Source organism: Neopsephotus bourkii, unplaced genomic scaffold (genome assembly GCF_033783945.1).
Source record: "Neopsephotus bourkii isolate Nb327-2 ecotype Australia unplaced genomic scaffold, CSIRO-AGI_Nbou_v1 NB_1722, whole genome shotgun sequence".
Taxonomy (NCBI): Eukaryota; Metazoa; Chordata; class Aves; order Psittaciformes; family Psittacidae; genus Neopsephotus; species Neopsephotus bourkii.
Genome location: NW_026902196.1, coordinates 31,690 through 47,956, shown reverse-complemented (window position 1 = coordinate 47,956; position 16,267 = coordinate 31,690). Strand labels below are relative to the sequence as shown.

The following is a 16,267-nucleotide window of genomic DNA, read 5'->3' as shown; positions in this document are numbered from 1 at the left end:
GGCACTAATCTCTGTGTTCATCAAATACAGGGAGAAACACCCTGGAAAGGAAAGTTTAGAGACTTTTCCTCTTCACAGTGTCTGCAGACATGGTTCCCTGGACAGAGTTCACACCCAGGGCCTGGAGGCAAAGTGATAGAACACGAGACTCAGTTCAGTGGCTCCTGCTGCAAAGTCTGAGGAAGATGCACCCTAAGAGGAAGCTATCCCACTTCAAGGATATGCTAGTAGCCCTCCTGCTGGACTTCCTCCAGGCGTTCATCTTTTCAGGGATTTCTGCTGAAAAGTGAGATTGTGCTGCAGAGAATGACTGCTCCTACCTTCACACCCATTTATTTGGATGTCATATGGACCACACACAGAGAAATTATTAGCACTGACAAGAAAACCACTGAACCATGTCCCTAAGCACCACATCTACATCTTTTAATACCTCCAGGGATGGTGACTCCACCACTTCCCTGGACAACCTGTTCCAGTGCTTCACAACCCGTTCAGTGAAGATTTTTTTCCTAATATCTAATCTAAACCCACCCTTATGCAATTTGAGGCCGTTTTCTCTTGTCCTACAGCTTGTTATTTGGGGGAAGCGAGTGACCCCCACCTCACTCCCTCCTCCTTTCAGGCAGTTGTAGAGAGTGATAAGGTCCCCCCTGAGCCTTCTCTTCTCCAGACTAAACCCCCCAGGTTCCCCAGCTGCTCCGCATCACACCTGTGCTCCAGACCCTTCACCAGCTCTGTTGCCTTTCTCTAGACCTGCTCCAGCACCTTAATGTCTCGTAGTGAGGGGCCCAGAACTTGGCGCAGTTTGTGGAGTACATCAACGCATTTCATCATCAAAAGACTGCATTGGACCTTCACACTGACTTGCTTCTAGCATATTTTATAAACTGCTTGGGAGAGGGCAGTGTGGGTTGCTCACCCATGGCTCCCTAAAAAGATCTTCATAGGAGAAACACCAAAGCACAACATCCCCAAGCCAGTCATGTGCCATGACAGAGCACAAAGAGCAGCCTGTTCTGCTGCAGATGTGCCCCCGTTCACTAGCACACAGTCCAGACACTCATCAAGGTAGTGTGAAATGCAGGAAAAGTAAATGAAGTGTTTCTTCGCTTGCCTGCTCTGCAGGTGTAAGACATGGTGCCAAAACACCATCTCAAAGGCTCACACGTGTGCTGTATTTACATTCCTTAGTTTGTCACCAGGAACAATGGCTTTACCAGACTGCACTCACCTCTCAGTTTCTTCTTTCCAAATTTTAATCCAAATAGAGACATCCCAAAACTTTATCTTAGTCCAAATCCATGGAACTTCTGCAAGAGAAAAGAGACAGTAATTCACAATGGGGGTTTCTATCCCACAGCATGACATGATGCCACACATACATGTAATCCTGTGCCCGTAAAATGGGAAAACCAAACTCCTAAACACAGTGGTCAACAGCTGCAGTTTATCACATAGAGTGTTTTAAAACGCAAAACCATCTCAGGTGTGCAAGTTGCACTGCATCAGTGTGGGCTACCTTACCTGGGACATTTTGATCTGTTCATCTCCTGACATAGCACAAGGAAGGGGTCTGTAAAGTAGAGACTGAAAGGGATATTCTTACAACCTTGGTCTGATGTGATAAGGAGAAATACATGCACAGAGCTTGTCTTTAAGGTGCAAAGGATCTGTGTGATTACCCAGGGCAAGACCAGCCTCCCTGAAGAGGAGGAAGCAGCAGGAAACACTGGTTTCCTGTACATCTGCCTGTGCTCAACATGTGCTGGCTCACACCGTTGTCCATCTGCTGGTCACTCTGTGTGCTTGGGGTGGACTAACCTGTATGGATATCAGTAAAATTTCTCCCCATCAGCTGCAAACTTCTGGCCCAGAAGCCTAAACCCAGGCACAGAAATGCATTTAAGGCACTCAGTGTATCCTGATATACAGAGGAATCGAGAACTAAACAAAATCACATCAAAACCTGTTGGTAATGGAACTTTTAATTCCAAGCATCCAAGTTTATTTGAAGGACATAATGGAGATGTTCATGCTGACAGCCTGTGAAGATCCATGGGCACAGTTATAGCTGGCACTGCCTGGAATGCCTGGCTGCCTGGGAGCCTGAATCAACAAGAATACTGTACCAGTTACTTAACTGGTCAGTGGAGCCAAGCAGAGACATTTGAGGGAATAGTGATCTATCTGGAACAAGTTTTCTAGATGACAGAATGAAGGTTTTGCATTTTATCCTATGCTATCTGTGCAGAGCAGAGGTGTCTAAGGAGACAAGTGTAGCAAGCATATCATATTTTGGAAACACACAGATGTGAATACAGGCTATGCCACTGACCAAACACAAACCTTATACAGCATCACCAGACCATGCCTCGTGAAGCTTGGGCTTCATGTCTTTTCAGAAAATGAAGTTAAACTTTAAGGAAAGCACCACAATCTTTGCACAGGTCAAACATTTCTGCACAGATCTCTATTCCAGATGCTAACACAATGCTATATTTAGCTGCTGCAATTCAATGGGCCTGAAATAAGGCAAACAGCAGTAGGTAAGCTCCAGCCAGCCAGCTAAGTTCTACACACCGAGGCTAGTGCAGTGCTGGCTGCCACCGATTGTGACTAGGAGCCCCTCTGTGCCCTCTGTTTGAAGGAGAACCTTATTCTATTCACTCATGTAGATCCAATTGTTTCTGCTCACCAGAAAAATGCTTTGCCAACATCCCTCCCCAAAATGTCCTCTGTCCATGGAACTAAACCACTTAAGTTACAATATTCAATGTCACAACCTAAAGCTTTCTCAACCCTGCTGACCAGCCTTGCTTTCCATCCCTAACTGACCTCAGCCTATAATTTTTAACGTATTTCTGCCATGTTTTAGGATTACTATTATGTCTTACAAAACCCTCTTCACTAGGACTGAGGGCTCCCCATCAGACGGTGGAAGAAGTGAGACAATGCTACCTACATACCCAGAGGTAAAGACCACGTTTCCAAGAGCACCAGAGCCACAGATCTGATAATCACTGGCAGCACAGGGATGCAAAATGCTGTCTGGTTGTAATCATCGCATGGCAATCATTCTAAACTCCAGATCTTGCTGTATTTTACAAACGTTTTAGAAAAGCTATCCCCAGCCACCAAACCTCTCCCAGCTGTGTACTCAATTGACAAGGCATATAATTTCAGCAGAGGGAAAAAAAAGGATGTTTCTCTTTGTGAGGAAACAGGGAAGAGAGGGTTGTTGTAAGCCTTCTTTCAGCAGTAACAACATGAAAGAAACAATAGAGTTATGATCCTCATCTTGTAAACAAAACCCTGAAACTTCCTTCAGTTCTGACACGTCTTTTGCTAATTATTGTGATTCTTTAATCACTGGTTTCTGGTGTGACTGCAGTATGACAACAAGACTGCAAAAATACACTCTTTTGGCATGGAGGGCACCTTTAATTCTTTCAGCTTCTTAATGGGTTTGATTAGCATTGCATTCATTGAACATCTTCACTCAGCAGCAAATTTAAATTGCCATCATGGCCAGCACAAATATGTACAGGCTCACTATTCCTATAAAACCTTGTCTTTTAGGGCAGATATGGGTCATAAATTTGCCACATCCATTTGTACCAGTTACCTCTTCAGTACACCATCACACAGATTTAGCACAGTGCTTACTTAGTTAAAGCCTAGGAGTCATGAATCCTTCCAAGCTGCAAATCTCAGTTCTTAGCTTGCCCAAACCACAGTGTCATATGAGAATGTGTCAGTATTCAATGGGCACACACACAGTGGCATTAAGGACTTGACACACCCGTATTGCACTGAGGTGTACCCTCTATTTTCATAATATTGCAAATATCTTCCTTTGCTGCTTTGTTATTGACTCACACACCTAATCCTCATACCCCTTCACCTAGCAAACTACTCTCGTGGTGGCTATAGCTGCTGTGTGGGCCTGCCTCCTCACACCTCGTTTTTACCTTTACACTTCCATCTGTTTTCAGTCTGAGAGTACATTGACCATCAGCTACAAACGTGAGAACAAACATAGACAAATGGTGACCTTGTCCCTTTTGGTGGTGAGTCAGGTACTGCTCTCATTTCTGGTAGTTATCGCAATTTTTACAGACAGATGTGGTCTCTTGGCTGGCCTCTGCTCTGCCTGCCTTCCAGTCCCAGGTCTTTTTCTTGGGGTATTTTGGACTCACCATCCTACCTGCAGGATCAAACATCTTTGCACCTGTATCTATCAACAACCTCCATCAGAGTATTTTTTGTTCCCCAGATTCCACTTGCAATCAAAATTAATGTCCTGGATCAGATTTATTTACGAAACTCTCTGTTTTTTAAATGTAAGATTTAGTTTCAGTCCCAAAATTACAACAAAGGGTCTTCAGCCCAATATCATTCACATACATTGCTGTGGTTTTAATTTCCCTTTGCACTTTCTGGAATAAAATTACCTCTCTCATGTTTCATTTCCACATGTCATGAAGTACTTCTCAAATTTTGGTAAGACGCCTTCAAAGCCTCCTATTCCTGAAAACCCATAAAGCACACAAAAACTTCCTATAGCCAGAAAAAGGACAATTTCCTGTTTGCCTTCATTTTCCCTGGTACCATCTATTTTCAGAGGCAAAGTGAAGCACTGCTTCCTTCTCCTCAAGTTGCCTGCCATAGTCTGTGACAGTCCTTCTGAACATTTTTGATTTTCCATTTTCCATTCAATTATTTTATGGTTGTTTTGTTGTTTTTTTATTTATTTTTATTTCTGTTTGAATAATTACACAGGTCCCGCTTTACAGGACACATTACTTCCCCATGTTTTCAGAGCCTATAGCAAAAATTATTTAAAGTTCAAATTCACAGTTCCTCATTTATGAGGATTTGTAGTATAAGCTAAGAATAAATTATCCCTTCTCACTATAGAAGGCTTTTGTATCTACGGATTGTCTAGCTATGGCTTACACTTCTGCAAAGACAATCCACTTCCTTTATGGCTACTGACAGTTTAATCATGGGCTCTAAGCAATTTAATATCCACAGTGAGAAGCTAATTTGACAGATCTTGAATAGGGAAGGGATGCTTTCTTGTAAACCAAATTCAGCCTTATTTAAGAGAGACAAGAGCCAGGCTTGAGAACACAAGTGCAAAGCTTCTCCTGCATGAGGGGCAGGTAGCAATGAGATATAGCACATGGAATTTGCAAGGGCTACAGCCTAATTCAAACCCATGGCTTGCTAAGGGCTGTACTGCAAACTGGATATGGAAGGAAGCACTTCCCACCACCACAGTGGTGGGAGTCAAAACGAGAAAAAACATAGCACAACTCATATTAACAGAGAGCAGATGTTACAGATGGAAAACATGGCTAGTTTCTTGGCCTCTCTTCTCTGGACATAGCTACCCAGCACATCAGATACAATGATACATGCAAATCAAAAAATACTTGATGCTTCTGCTCCCATCACCTTATTCTCAGACTCTGTGAAATGATCCATGTTAAACACAATCATTTTTGGAAGGGTTATTTTAATCTGGATCATAGGGTGTAGTTCAGTACAGAGCAAAATTCCTGCCCAAGCGGTGGTAATAGCAGATCTGAGGGGTCAGGAAATTGTGCTGAATGATAGAAGAAAGCACCAAAGGACCAGGAGAATTAGGCAGTAAAGCAAGATTTATCCAGTCACTTTTTGCCACCATACATAGTGTGGTATGCATACACCCTAAAAAGCTTAAATACCCGTGCCCAGGTAAATAAGCCAGAATGCATACCTCACGTCCAGTCACCAGCTCTCCCAGTCAGGTCTGGTTTTGCACATGAGCAAGATTCAAAGTTAATTTTTTTGTTGTTGTTTTTTTATCTATGTTTAGACCTTGTAACAATCACAAACACTAAACAGTCACAGACTGAAGTACTAGACTCAGTGTACGATAAAGTAGTACCCAAGCACTGCGCATTGTGACAGCAAGGTTCAAGGCTGCCTGTGCTGATGAGTGCCCTTGGTGGAGTAATACTGTTAAATACCATGAGTTGAAACAAATCTAAGTTCCTAAGTTTTGAAAAGCTGTTGCTTTAAAGTGGATTTGCAGGCAAAACTGGAAAATATCCATGGTTTAAAATACATTAGGTCCTCAAACTCCCTGTTTTCTCCATGCCTTCACTGCATACTTGCTGAGGGGGTGCACGTGAGGCACTAAACAAAAAGACATTTACTACAGGTGCTGCAGAGAGGAACATCACAGTTTGGAGCAATGTTTGCTAATGCTCTGGCCAGAGACATGTGAAGTCCTAGCAAACCTGGCATAGGCTGACCTTGTCATGCTGCTTACTAAGAAGCAGAAAAACAACTGTTAACAGCTGAACCCAGGACAGTATCACAAAGGCACATTTGCAAAGGGACCCCTTTAAAATTCTGCTGTATTAATTGTTTCAGTCAAAATGTCCGAATTTTGAATCCAAAGAGCACAGTGCATTTGCTTTCCCTTATTGAAAGCAAACACAAAATTTCAGCCATTAGAAATAATTAGTACTAATCATATTTTAACTGTGAAACACGTTAGCATTTGTATTTCTCCATCCCTTCTAACATCCTGTTTGAGCACCTCAAGAGCAAAACAGGGAATACCATATGCTGCACCACTCACAGCTCTACAAGTGGGGACACACAGTGAGCTGCAGGACGGACAAGCAAAATGTGGGATTTTAATTCCAGAATAACACTCCTTCAGGGCTGAAACCACATTTGCCATAATTCAACCTGGTGTAAATTTAGGAGGCTATAAATGGTCATTCTTGGCATCAGGGTTTACAGGGAGCGGTGACTGGTTTAAATCTACTAGTGTGAAGGGTTTTAATGTAACCCTGAAACCTCCCCAGCTCTTTAAACACCTGAAGAGGTATCCTGGGTGAGGTGAGCAAGCCCTCCAGCTATTTTTTGGTGCTACTCAAAGCTATACGCACACAAACCCACGAAACTGTGTGCTCCTACCCCTGCACTGAAATGTGCCAATGCAATTAGCTATAATTGCTGGGAAACAGACTTCAGCCTGTTATCTGCCACGTTTTAAAGCAACGATCCAACATCCGCCATCTGTCTTCATTAAAACGCTCTTTAAGCTGACACCAGAACGGCAGTCAAACATTTGCATCCAGCAAAAGTTAGTTGCGACGCTCAAGTTACCGATGAGCCGCCGAGGCAGAGCCAGTTTCTGCATTCTGCTCCCCCCCGAAACAATGCAAACAATAGCAGCCTCCCCGAGCGGCTGCTGCTGCTGCTTGGGATCATGCACAGCTCGTCTCACTCCACCCAGAAGCCGACCGGATCGCCCGGAGAAAAAGCTCAACCCCAAGCACTTTGGTTGAGCTTTGTAAAGCTCTTGAAAAGAAAAAGAAAACCTCCAAATAAAAGGCAAGTTTTCTGGCACCCAGAAAACCAACAGGGAAAACAAACAAGCGGAAGGAAAGCATTTAAATCTTACCCTTGAAGGCTTAGAAAAGTCACAGCAACAAAGTTGCTGCCTTCCATAGCACTCTGGTACACTCCTCTCTTCTCATTTTTACACGCAGCTTTATCCCCTCCCAAGACCAACAGCTTCACCCGTAGTCGCAGCGCCGGGACAGTCACCTAAGGAAGCAAAGCTCCTTTGCGCTGTAGGAAGGGCATCCCGTGCTTGTCTCTGAGCCTCTTAAAGATCCAGGGCTGACCCACTCTGCCATGCAATGTCCTGGTAACTAAACTTACTGCAGCTTCCCCACTTCTTACTTTAGTCACAGTGTGGCTCTTTGCCAAATTCTTCACTTTTTTTTCCCCCTCAGTTTAATTCTGTTTCCCGTAGATAGAGTGCAGGAGATCCCTTAAAAATAAAATGTTTTCAGCCCAACAAGCTGTGACAGAGTAAAGCAGAAAAGCAGAGCACCTGGGCTTGGGGCACCCCAATTAATTCCAGAGGCAACTGCTGCTTGCCTTACCTACCTCCTGCCGATGCGGAAGCTTTCAGAAGGAAACCAAGCGAGTAAAAGACTCCGACATATCAAATTGCTTTAAAAAACGATGAACTTGGTGAGGGATCCATTTCCCAGGAGAAGCCCCTCTCTCTGAGTCTGTAATGCTGGAGTCAGCCAGGACTCCTTAAACCCAGAGGCGCTGTCCTAGGAGCTGATCCCAAGGCTCCACCTCACCCACTTTCCAATAGTTGAGAGTAGCAAAAACTCTGCAGAGAAAGAGCAGAATTGCATAACTCAACCACAGAGCTTCCTCCAGCCAGCTGGAGGATTGCTTCGGCGCCGAAACGTCAGGGCTTGCTCATCCCTGAGAGCATGACCTCCCCTTGGCCACAGGGACACACAGCTGGCCTCACGGATGTCAAGGGGACCCCCCTCACCAAAACACCTCAGCACCCTCATGAGCCTCCAAACCTTCCCACTCCTTCTCCCACCTTGAATGAACCAAACATTTGTTTTGCTCCAAATAGTTGGACCCTTCAAAACACAGTGCCAGTCCCCTGGCATTTTACCTACCTACCTACACTACAAGACTAACTGGGCTAACTATGAGCTTAATCCATCTGCTTCCCTCTACCTGTGAACTGCAATTATTGTAAGATCAGCATATTCTTTCCTAAGTTGTGTTGACAGTGATGCCTGCCAGAAAACGGCAATTTGTTGCAGGCAGCAAGAGAAATTTTAAGATTAAAGATTTCTGTATGTATTTATAATTTCCCCCCTTCATCTTCTATATTTCCCCACTGGTTTTACATGCACTCTTAGAATTAATTTCAAACCTACCCAGAAACCCCTGAACTCATTAATCAGCTGAGTAATTATAGTAGCACAAGAATCAAGGCTTTGCCAAAGAGCGTTTCCTAGAAGGTGACATTTTCTGAAGTCCTGGCAAGAGAAAAGCTATGGAGGACCCTGGATGCTGCAATGGCAGTACTCCAGTTGTCACAAAGGTTGAAATGCAAAGTGGCAACGAGGAGGATTCCACAGCACCACAAGCAATTTCTGAAGGAAGAAAAATAGCCAATGTCCCTTTGCTATGACTCCGGGGTTATTCTTCCAGGCTACACCTATTTGAGACAACATTCATTGAATTGACTTCCTGATTCCAGCACATCCATACAACAATCAACATGGGACAAGACACGTAGGACTAACCTCCTCGTGCCCCGGGTCATTTTCAGATGGTTTTGAACTGAAAAGCATCTACCTTGATAAGTAATTTCCCCTGTGCTAGTAATTTTTCCTGTTCTAAACACCAACATCTGATCTCAACAGCAACAGCCACAAATACCATGTTTTTTCTTGCAATCAAAAGTACAAGGATTGGGATTAATTTGGGTCCTTCTACATATTTGGAGAACCTCTCATTCTTTCTTCATTCTGGAGTTTCGCTGTTCTTAGAACTTTCTTCTGCCTTTCCCCCCCATTTCACTATATTAGTTGATGATTCATTCCTCAATACTCCCACTTTCTTTGCTGCTGTTTATACTTGCTTGTTACCACTTTGACCTTGGCGACAGTCATTTCCGCCTTCCTCAACTTAAGTTCATCTCCTTCCTTTTAGAATCATAGAATAGTTAGGGTTGGAAAGGACCTTAAGATCATGAAGTTCCAACCCCCCTGCCATGGGCAGGGACACCTCGCTCTAAACCATATCACCCAAGGCCTCGTCCAACCTGGCCTTGAACACTGCCAGGGATGGAGCATTCACAGCCTCCCTGGACAACCTATTCCAGTGCCTCACCACCCTAACAGGAAAGAATTTCCTCCTTATATCCAATCTAAACTTCCCTTGTTTCAGTTTTAACCCATTACCCCTTGTCCTACCACTACAGTCCCTAATAAGGAGTCCATCCCCAGCATTCCTATAGGCCCCCTTCAGATACTGGAAGGCTGCCTTCTCTTCTTCAGGCTGAACAGCCCCAACTTTCTCAGCCTGTCTTCATACGGGAGGTGCTCCAGTCCCCTGATCATCCTCGTGGCCTCCTCTGGACTTGTTCCAACAGATCCATGTCCTTTTTATGTTGAGGACACCAGAACTGCACACAGTACTCCAAGTGAGGTCTCACGAGAGCAGAATAAAGGGGCAGGATCACCTCCTTCGACCTGCTGGTCACACTCCTTTTGATGCGTCACACTCCTTTTGACATGAGAGTGGACCCAACCATAAAATCATCTGGCCTTGGGGCTTGTCTAGACTTTAAAATAGTTAACAGTTGGGTAGGCTGTTTTGCTAATGATTTTTCTTGGCACTGAAATACACCTCACATACATTGGCAATTACTTTTTCCCTCAGCTATGCTTTCCCCATGGACTTCAGAGAACTTGCTTATGTAGGGAAGCTCAGCACATGTGGGAGCACTCAGAAGAGGAGTGACTCAGTGTTATGAACAGAGCCCTGAGGTCTCTTGTCCTTGCCTTACACTTTGTTCCCTGGGTAGCACCTTCCCAAGAAGCACACCATTTGCATCCTCCTTTGCAAGTTTCTGAACACATCAGGGCGGGCTGCACCCTATAATGTTGTCTAAATTTCACTGCCTGCAGAAGAGGTGTACATGTATGCTGGGTGTCCAAGCTCTCACTGCAGCCAGCATGACTCGGGAAGAGATTCAGCAGATCAGCTGCAGCAAGGCAGCAGTGAGTTTGCAGTGATCCACAATTCTGGGAAGAAGTTCAGTCTGTTGCCTTTCCAGTAAACAAGCTGTTTTCTTGGCCAGGCTGCGACTTCCATACCATGCTGCTTCACCTTTGATCCCTCCACTTCCCCAACTAGTTACAGAGGCCTGGCTTAAAGTGGGATGGATTTAAAATCATGTCATTAAGACCTTATCCTAAGACTGTGTCTGGGAGAATGACTTCCAGTCATTCAGCCTGGGCTGTATTTCAGCTATGATCAAGATACAGCCCTGAAGACTTACTGACACGGTTGTTTAAGGGATGCCCTCAGTGCATCCTCTGGACCAGATACGTTCTCCCTCCAAACAGCAAAACTGAGAGAGAAGAGGACCCTCTCTGGAGCACATGGGACCCAAATATGCCTGGTGACCTGGTAAGGCTTTGAACGGCTCAATATGCCCCTGAGTAACTGGAGAGGGTAACTAGAGGTTAGGAAAGAAGTGGGGGAAAAATACACTCTGGAGCATTCCACAGCGCAGAATGCAAATAAATATCAGTCCTTGTGAGAAGCCCTCCCTATGTCAGTGCTATTTTTAAATTACTGTCAACATAGATGCTTTCCCAACTACCTTATCTAGCTCAAAAGGAGCACTGATGATCTTTGCTTTCCCTTACTGTCTTGTAACTGCAGCCTGCTACTGCTGGACTGCAAGGTTTGAAGCTTGATCTGCTCTACCATGGCTGGTACCTCTGACTGCAAAGCACTGACTGTGTCTGATCAAGCCAAGCTGGGCTCCCCCCACAGCAAGGAGCAGTGTTCAAGGATCATTTCCACCCAGCAACACAAGTGCATTGCTCATACTACCCATAGGAGTCACTACTCCAGAAAAGCCTTTCTACATGGTGTCACAGGTTTTCCTCACAAACCCCCAAGCATCAGTGTTAGATGACCAGATCTCCCTCCACACCCAATGCTTTACTTATCCCAGGTTTTCTCCCCTTTCATAACTAATTCTGGCCAACAGGTTGCTCCTTGTGTAGGTGAAGGATAAAGAGCATGCTTCACTTTGGGGACCACTGACATATCTGTTGTTCTGAGCACCTGCAATGGTTACAAGGGGTCAGATGGGCATCTTGTCCCAGCTGCCCTTGCTTTAAGAGACTTCCTGCATCCTCTTGTGGTTGAAAGTCAGGGTAGGGTGGATAAGAAATGCAGGACTGAAAGGAACGAGCTGGGACATTGATGTTTACCCTTTGAATATCAGAGGTCTGTTTTAAAAATATAGCATAGGAGGAACATCCAATCTGCAAATTGCCATAGTCCGGGAAACACCAACACAATCATAAAGTGAGTATCGAAAGACCAAAGGTCCCCAAATACACTGTATTACAGGTGAGGGAAGATGAGGTGTATGAGCAGTGTCCTTGATCCCTGCAGAGGATGTGGCAGGTGAAACTGTCCAGCTGGCAGCAGAAAGCGCACTAGAGTGGTGCACAGGAAAGGAAAAAGAAATCCTATATGTTTCTGTTACCACGGCCAGACTGTGGGAGGGAAATGAAATGGACACAGGAAGGCAGTGTCATGAAGTGACCAGTTGCTGTAGGGCTGTCCTTGTCTGCCGGGAGCTCCTCAGACACATTCATTTAACTGCATCTCCAAGGAACTGATCCAAAGCAGCTCAGTTTGAAGGGATGCTCTGGATTCCTATCCATGTGCACCCATCTTCCTGGGTGTGATGTGAAACCAAGTGTGCAGCTTTAGCAGTTCATTCAAAAATATCCCCATACCTCACCGGTTACTCCAGCAGCTGGGAGCTTGCTGTAGGGTACATGCCAAACGGAAACGGTCAGAACGTAGTTTCAGTGGGTGTGTGCATAATAACATGACTCATACTGATCAGGATTCAGTGGAGTGCCACTTACCTGCAGCAGGGAATGAAGAGTGCGTGGCTACAAATTCCCTTTCTCCATCTGAGCCCCTTGCCCCATACTCCAGGCCCTTAACAAAAAATGGGCAGCTGGGGAAAACCATAAATCCACAAACAGGCAGCCTCTTGCCTTTAGAAAGGAAGCAGAAACATATTCCTCGCACCAACACCTGCAAAGGTGATACCTCGTGATGATTTAAACAGAAATTAAGATGTCTCTCATTGTCCCCTGTGCAGCCCATAGGAGATGCAGCAGAAATGAAAACCTTTTGGTCAAAGCGCTTTCATCTGGGTTCAGCTGCTCAGATTACACTGAAGAGGAGATAAAGATGAGCTCAATTCTGCAGGGAACAAGGCCCAAGATGGTGTCCTCTCTGAGGTTCAGTTCCCACCAGATTTGGGATATTGTGTTTACAAACTCCCTTCTGGCCAAAAATTTCACTGCTGTAGTAGGGAAGGGACTGTTGCAGGTGGGAAAGTCTCCCAAGTACCTGAAATGTTTGCTGAGACCCCATGATAAATTGGGTGATTGATGGACACAGAAGTCAGTGGGACCTGATGAAGATCCACCTGTTTCAGGATCATACTCTTCAACTATAAATCTGTGTCTCTCCTTTTGCCTGTGACACTGCACATGCCTGACTGCAAGGGGAAAGCACAGGGATTAATCAGCTGCTGCAGCAAACCCCAGATGTGTGCACGATGCTTTTAGCACATATTTCCTAATCATCATCAGTGAACAAAGTGGAATCTCAGGGGGGAAGCTTCAGAGGGCTCGTTAAGAGATAATCATGCCTAGATGAATAGAAAAATCAATAGCTGAGGGCAAAGCAACAGCCCAGCTTGTTAGAGCCTCCAACTAAACTGCCCTTTGTAATACGGGTATTACACAAGACCTCCTGCTGTTATTTGCAAGGCAGTAGCTGCCACAAATACATATGCTGTATCTGGTGACACTTCAAACACTGTCACATGCACACTCCTCAGTACACATCAAAAAAACCATCTCATACCACTGAGGAATTAGGATGCCCCTCGGTGGGACCCCGTGATTAAACACACAGAGGAAATCCAACCCATGCAGAGCCAACAAAAGGCTTTGGCATTTTACAGAGTCTTCCCACGAGCTGTGCATATGGGAAAAATGGGCTGCACTCGTGGGAGAAACTGTACTTCTGGCACAGTATAACATCACCAGAAGGGCTGCATAATGTCTATACAATGTTTAAGCTCCTATAGTCTCCCAGAGATGCTCTAGTCCTGGTTAGTCTCTGGTAAACTCCATTGCCATGTGCTAGGAGAGCTCCACATGCAAAGTAGAACAGGACTGCAATGGATCTGCCATTCAGTTTTCCAGATGGCAATCACAGGGGACACTGAGGAGCAGCGTTCACCAAGCTCATCAGACTGTTTCCTACTGCTGCAATGCAGCCCTGTCCCCATTGCCAGTTCCACAGCTTTCTACACAAAGCACGTATAGTGAGGATGGGAGATCCCTGGATCTGCAGGGAGCAGGTTGATTCTGCATTCCCTACAGTATCACAGAAGAGATCTGAGATTTAGTTATTTATAATAAATGATTTGCATTGCATACTGCTTTGACAGCTAATTATCCTTTACATGAAATAAAACAAACAGTGGCATTCTGAAAGGATTCCTTTAAATATCATGTCACGTCCACTATGCTCATAAACACTTTAGCCATAATACCACATTAAATACACCATGTGCATGTATATCTATACTGCCTCTTTTCCAGGTTACAATCACATCTATCCTGTCAGGAAAAATACGGAGGCACCCTGTTGCCTTTCATAAAATTCTCTCTAGTTTCAATTATATTTTGTATACTTTATAGCAGTATTTTCTGCATTAGGTCCTTATTATATTATTATAGCTTTTGCTGGCAAGGTGATTATAAGATGGCCTGCTTCAGGGAGGTCAGAAGGAGCTCAGTGGTAATCGACTGCTGTTTGTTTTAGGGATGTGCAGCATCAGCACCAACATTCCATAGGGGCATGGTTCCAAAATGGGACAGGAGCACATGGGAACATATTATTCTAGCAGTGATACCTGGGACCTTTAAATATCAAGGGGATACATGGAAATGGAGGCAGGTATTTAAATTAAATACCCTATTCCCAGCATTACCATTTGTCCTAGCATGTTTGGCTTTCATGTGCTGCTTGCAGGGTAAAATTAGTTGTGGGCCCCATAAGAAGAGGCAACGTTTGCTGTTTCTGATGGTGTGATCAAGGTTTTACTGCTCTATCTACAGAAGGCACTGACACACAGCCTGAAACTAGGAACGTACTAATGAAGGCAGACAGTAGAAAACTTACTCAAAGACACTAGGAGACTAAAGGGAATTCAGTCAGTTTTCAGCAGTACTTTGTGACACCAAACGCCTAGTTAGGAGAAATAAAGAAAGGAGGTTCTTTAACAAAGAAGTGAAAACCCCCCACAAAACCAGTGGCCCTGTATCTTGCTGTGGCACAGAAAGAAAAGTTCAACCATCTTTTGGTGGCTCCTCTCCCCAAGAAGATAGATAGACAGGATCTAAAATAATAAAAGGAGATGTGAATAATAAATAATAAAATAATAGGAGATGTGAAAGCTAAATGAGGCTTAGAACAGCCAATAAGAAACTGTACTCATAAGCACAATCTTCAGGGTGCACTTTATTTTGGTTTCCTTTTTGTTCCATGCTCCATTATTTCCAAGTCTGCATTTTAAACTTTCCTATTGCCTTGAATCTTGGCAAGCAACAAAGCACTTTTCATCCAAGATGTGTCACATCTCAAAAGGAGAAGTCTTCGATGCTTTGCCTATCACCCATCTCCACATTAGGCTGCTGCTATCTTAGGCGTACTGCTGCCCATGTAACTGCTTAGGCTAGTTTGACAGCTGATATGTGCAGGGCTTGAGTGAAGAAGGAATGTTTTCTATGGATCATTAGTACCTGGGCAGGCTCCCTGGAATGAAGCAGAGTACTAGAGAACACATGTAAACTTTACAGACCTTTGCAAAGATGGCGTAATCAGAACAGAATAAATGCCTTGTGTCAGTAAATGAAAGTCATAATTTCTCTTAGGAAAAGAAAGACTGGATTAGCTTTGGAGGTGAGTGTGGTACGGAGAGGTAAACAGCTCAGACAGAGGTCTGAATGTTTCTTTGGATACCATCTGCTGAACAGGTTCTGTCTGCCCGGAAAGGCTTGGACATGAATTTTTTCCTATGGTCTGATTGCTTTTTTTTTTTGGTCATAGGAGAAAAAGTAGCATAAAGCACAAAGGAGTTAGGCAAAGATGTGTCCCAAGTGAATTTGCAGAGCATATTTGGGAAGAGCATATTTACACTACTCCAGGAAAAAATGCTGGGAAGAAATTTTGTTTATAAACCAAATAAAGAAGGCACGTATTAGCCTGGCCAGCCCACCTGCAGCACATCTTTGCAGCAAGGTTTACTGGAAGGGAAACTAGGGGCAAACCAGAGAATCATGATCTCTGGCAAGCAGAGTGAGAAGTAGTGTCCAGTGACCTGCTGTACTGGGAAACCTGGGTTGAACATCTATACCTTGAGACTCCCAAAAATGTTCATGACATGAGGCAACCATGCCAGTGAAGCATGAAATTTAAATAGACCAAAGTATGTATTACTTTTAATCATTATCTTTGTGGAGGGAAGTTTCTGAGTGAAAGGTTTTGATTTCTTGGGAGCTGG

The 16,267-nt window shown here is 44.3% G+C and overlaps 1 protein-coding gene across 1 annotated transcript in view; it reads right to left on the bottom strand.

Annotated features, from left to right (window-relative positions):
• Nucleotides 1-8,238, bottom strand: part of LOC133224778 (phospholipid-transporting ATPase ID-like) — a 57,580-nt gene extending 49,342 nt beyond the window's left edge. The window contains exons 1-2 of the mRNA XM_061376564.1: nucleotides 7,972-8,238; nucleotides 1,235-1,313 (exon numbers count right to left, since the gene is read on the bottom strand). Coding sequence (XP_061232548.1) covers nucleotides 1,235-1,277 — 43 coding nt within the window. The 5' untranslated portion in view covers nucleotides 1,278-1,313; nucleotides 7,972-8,238. The remainder of the gene's footprint in view (nucleotides 1-1,234; nucleotides 1,314-7,971) is intronic.
• Between the last annotated feature and the right edge of the window lie 8,029 nt (nucleotides 8,239-16,267).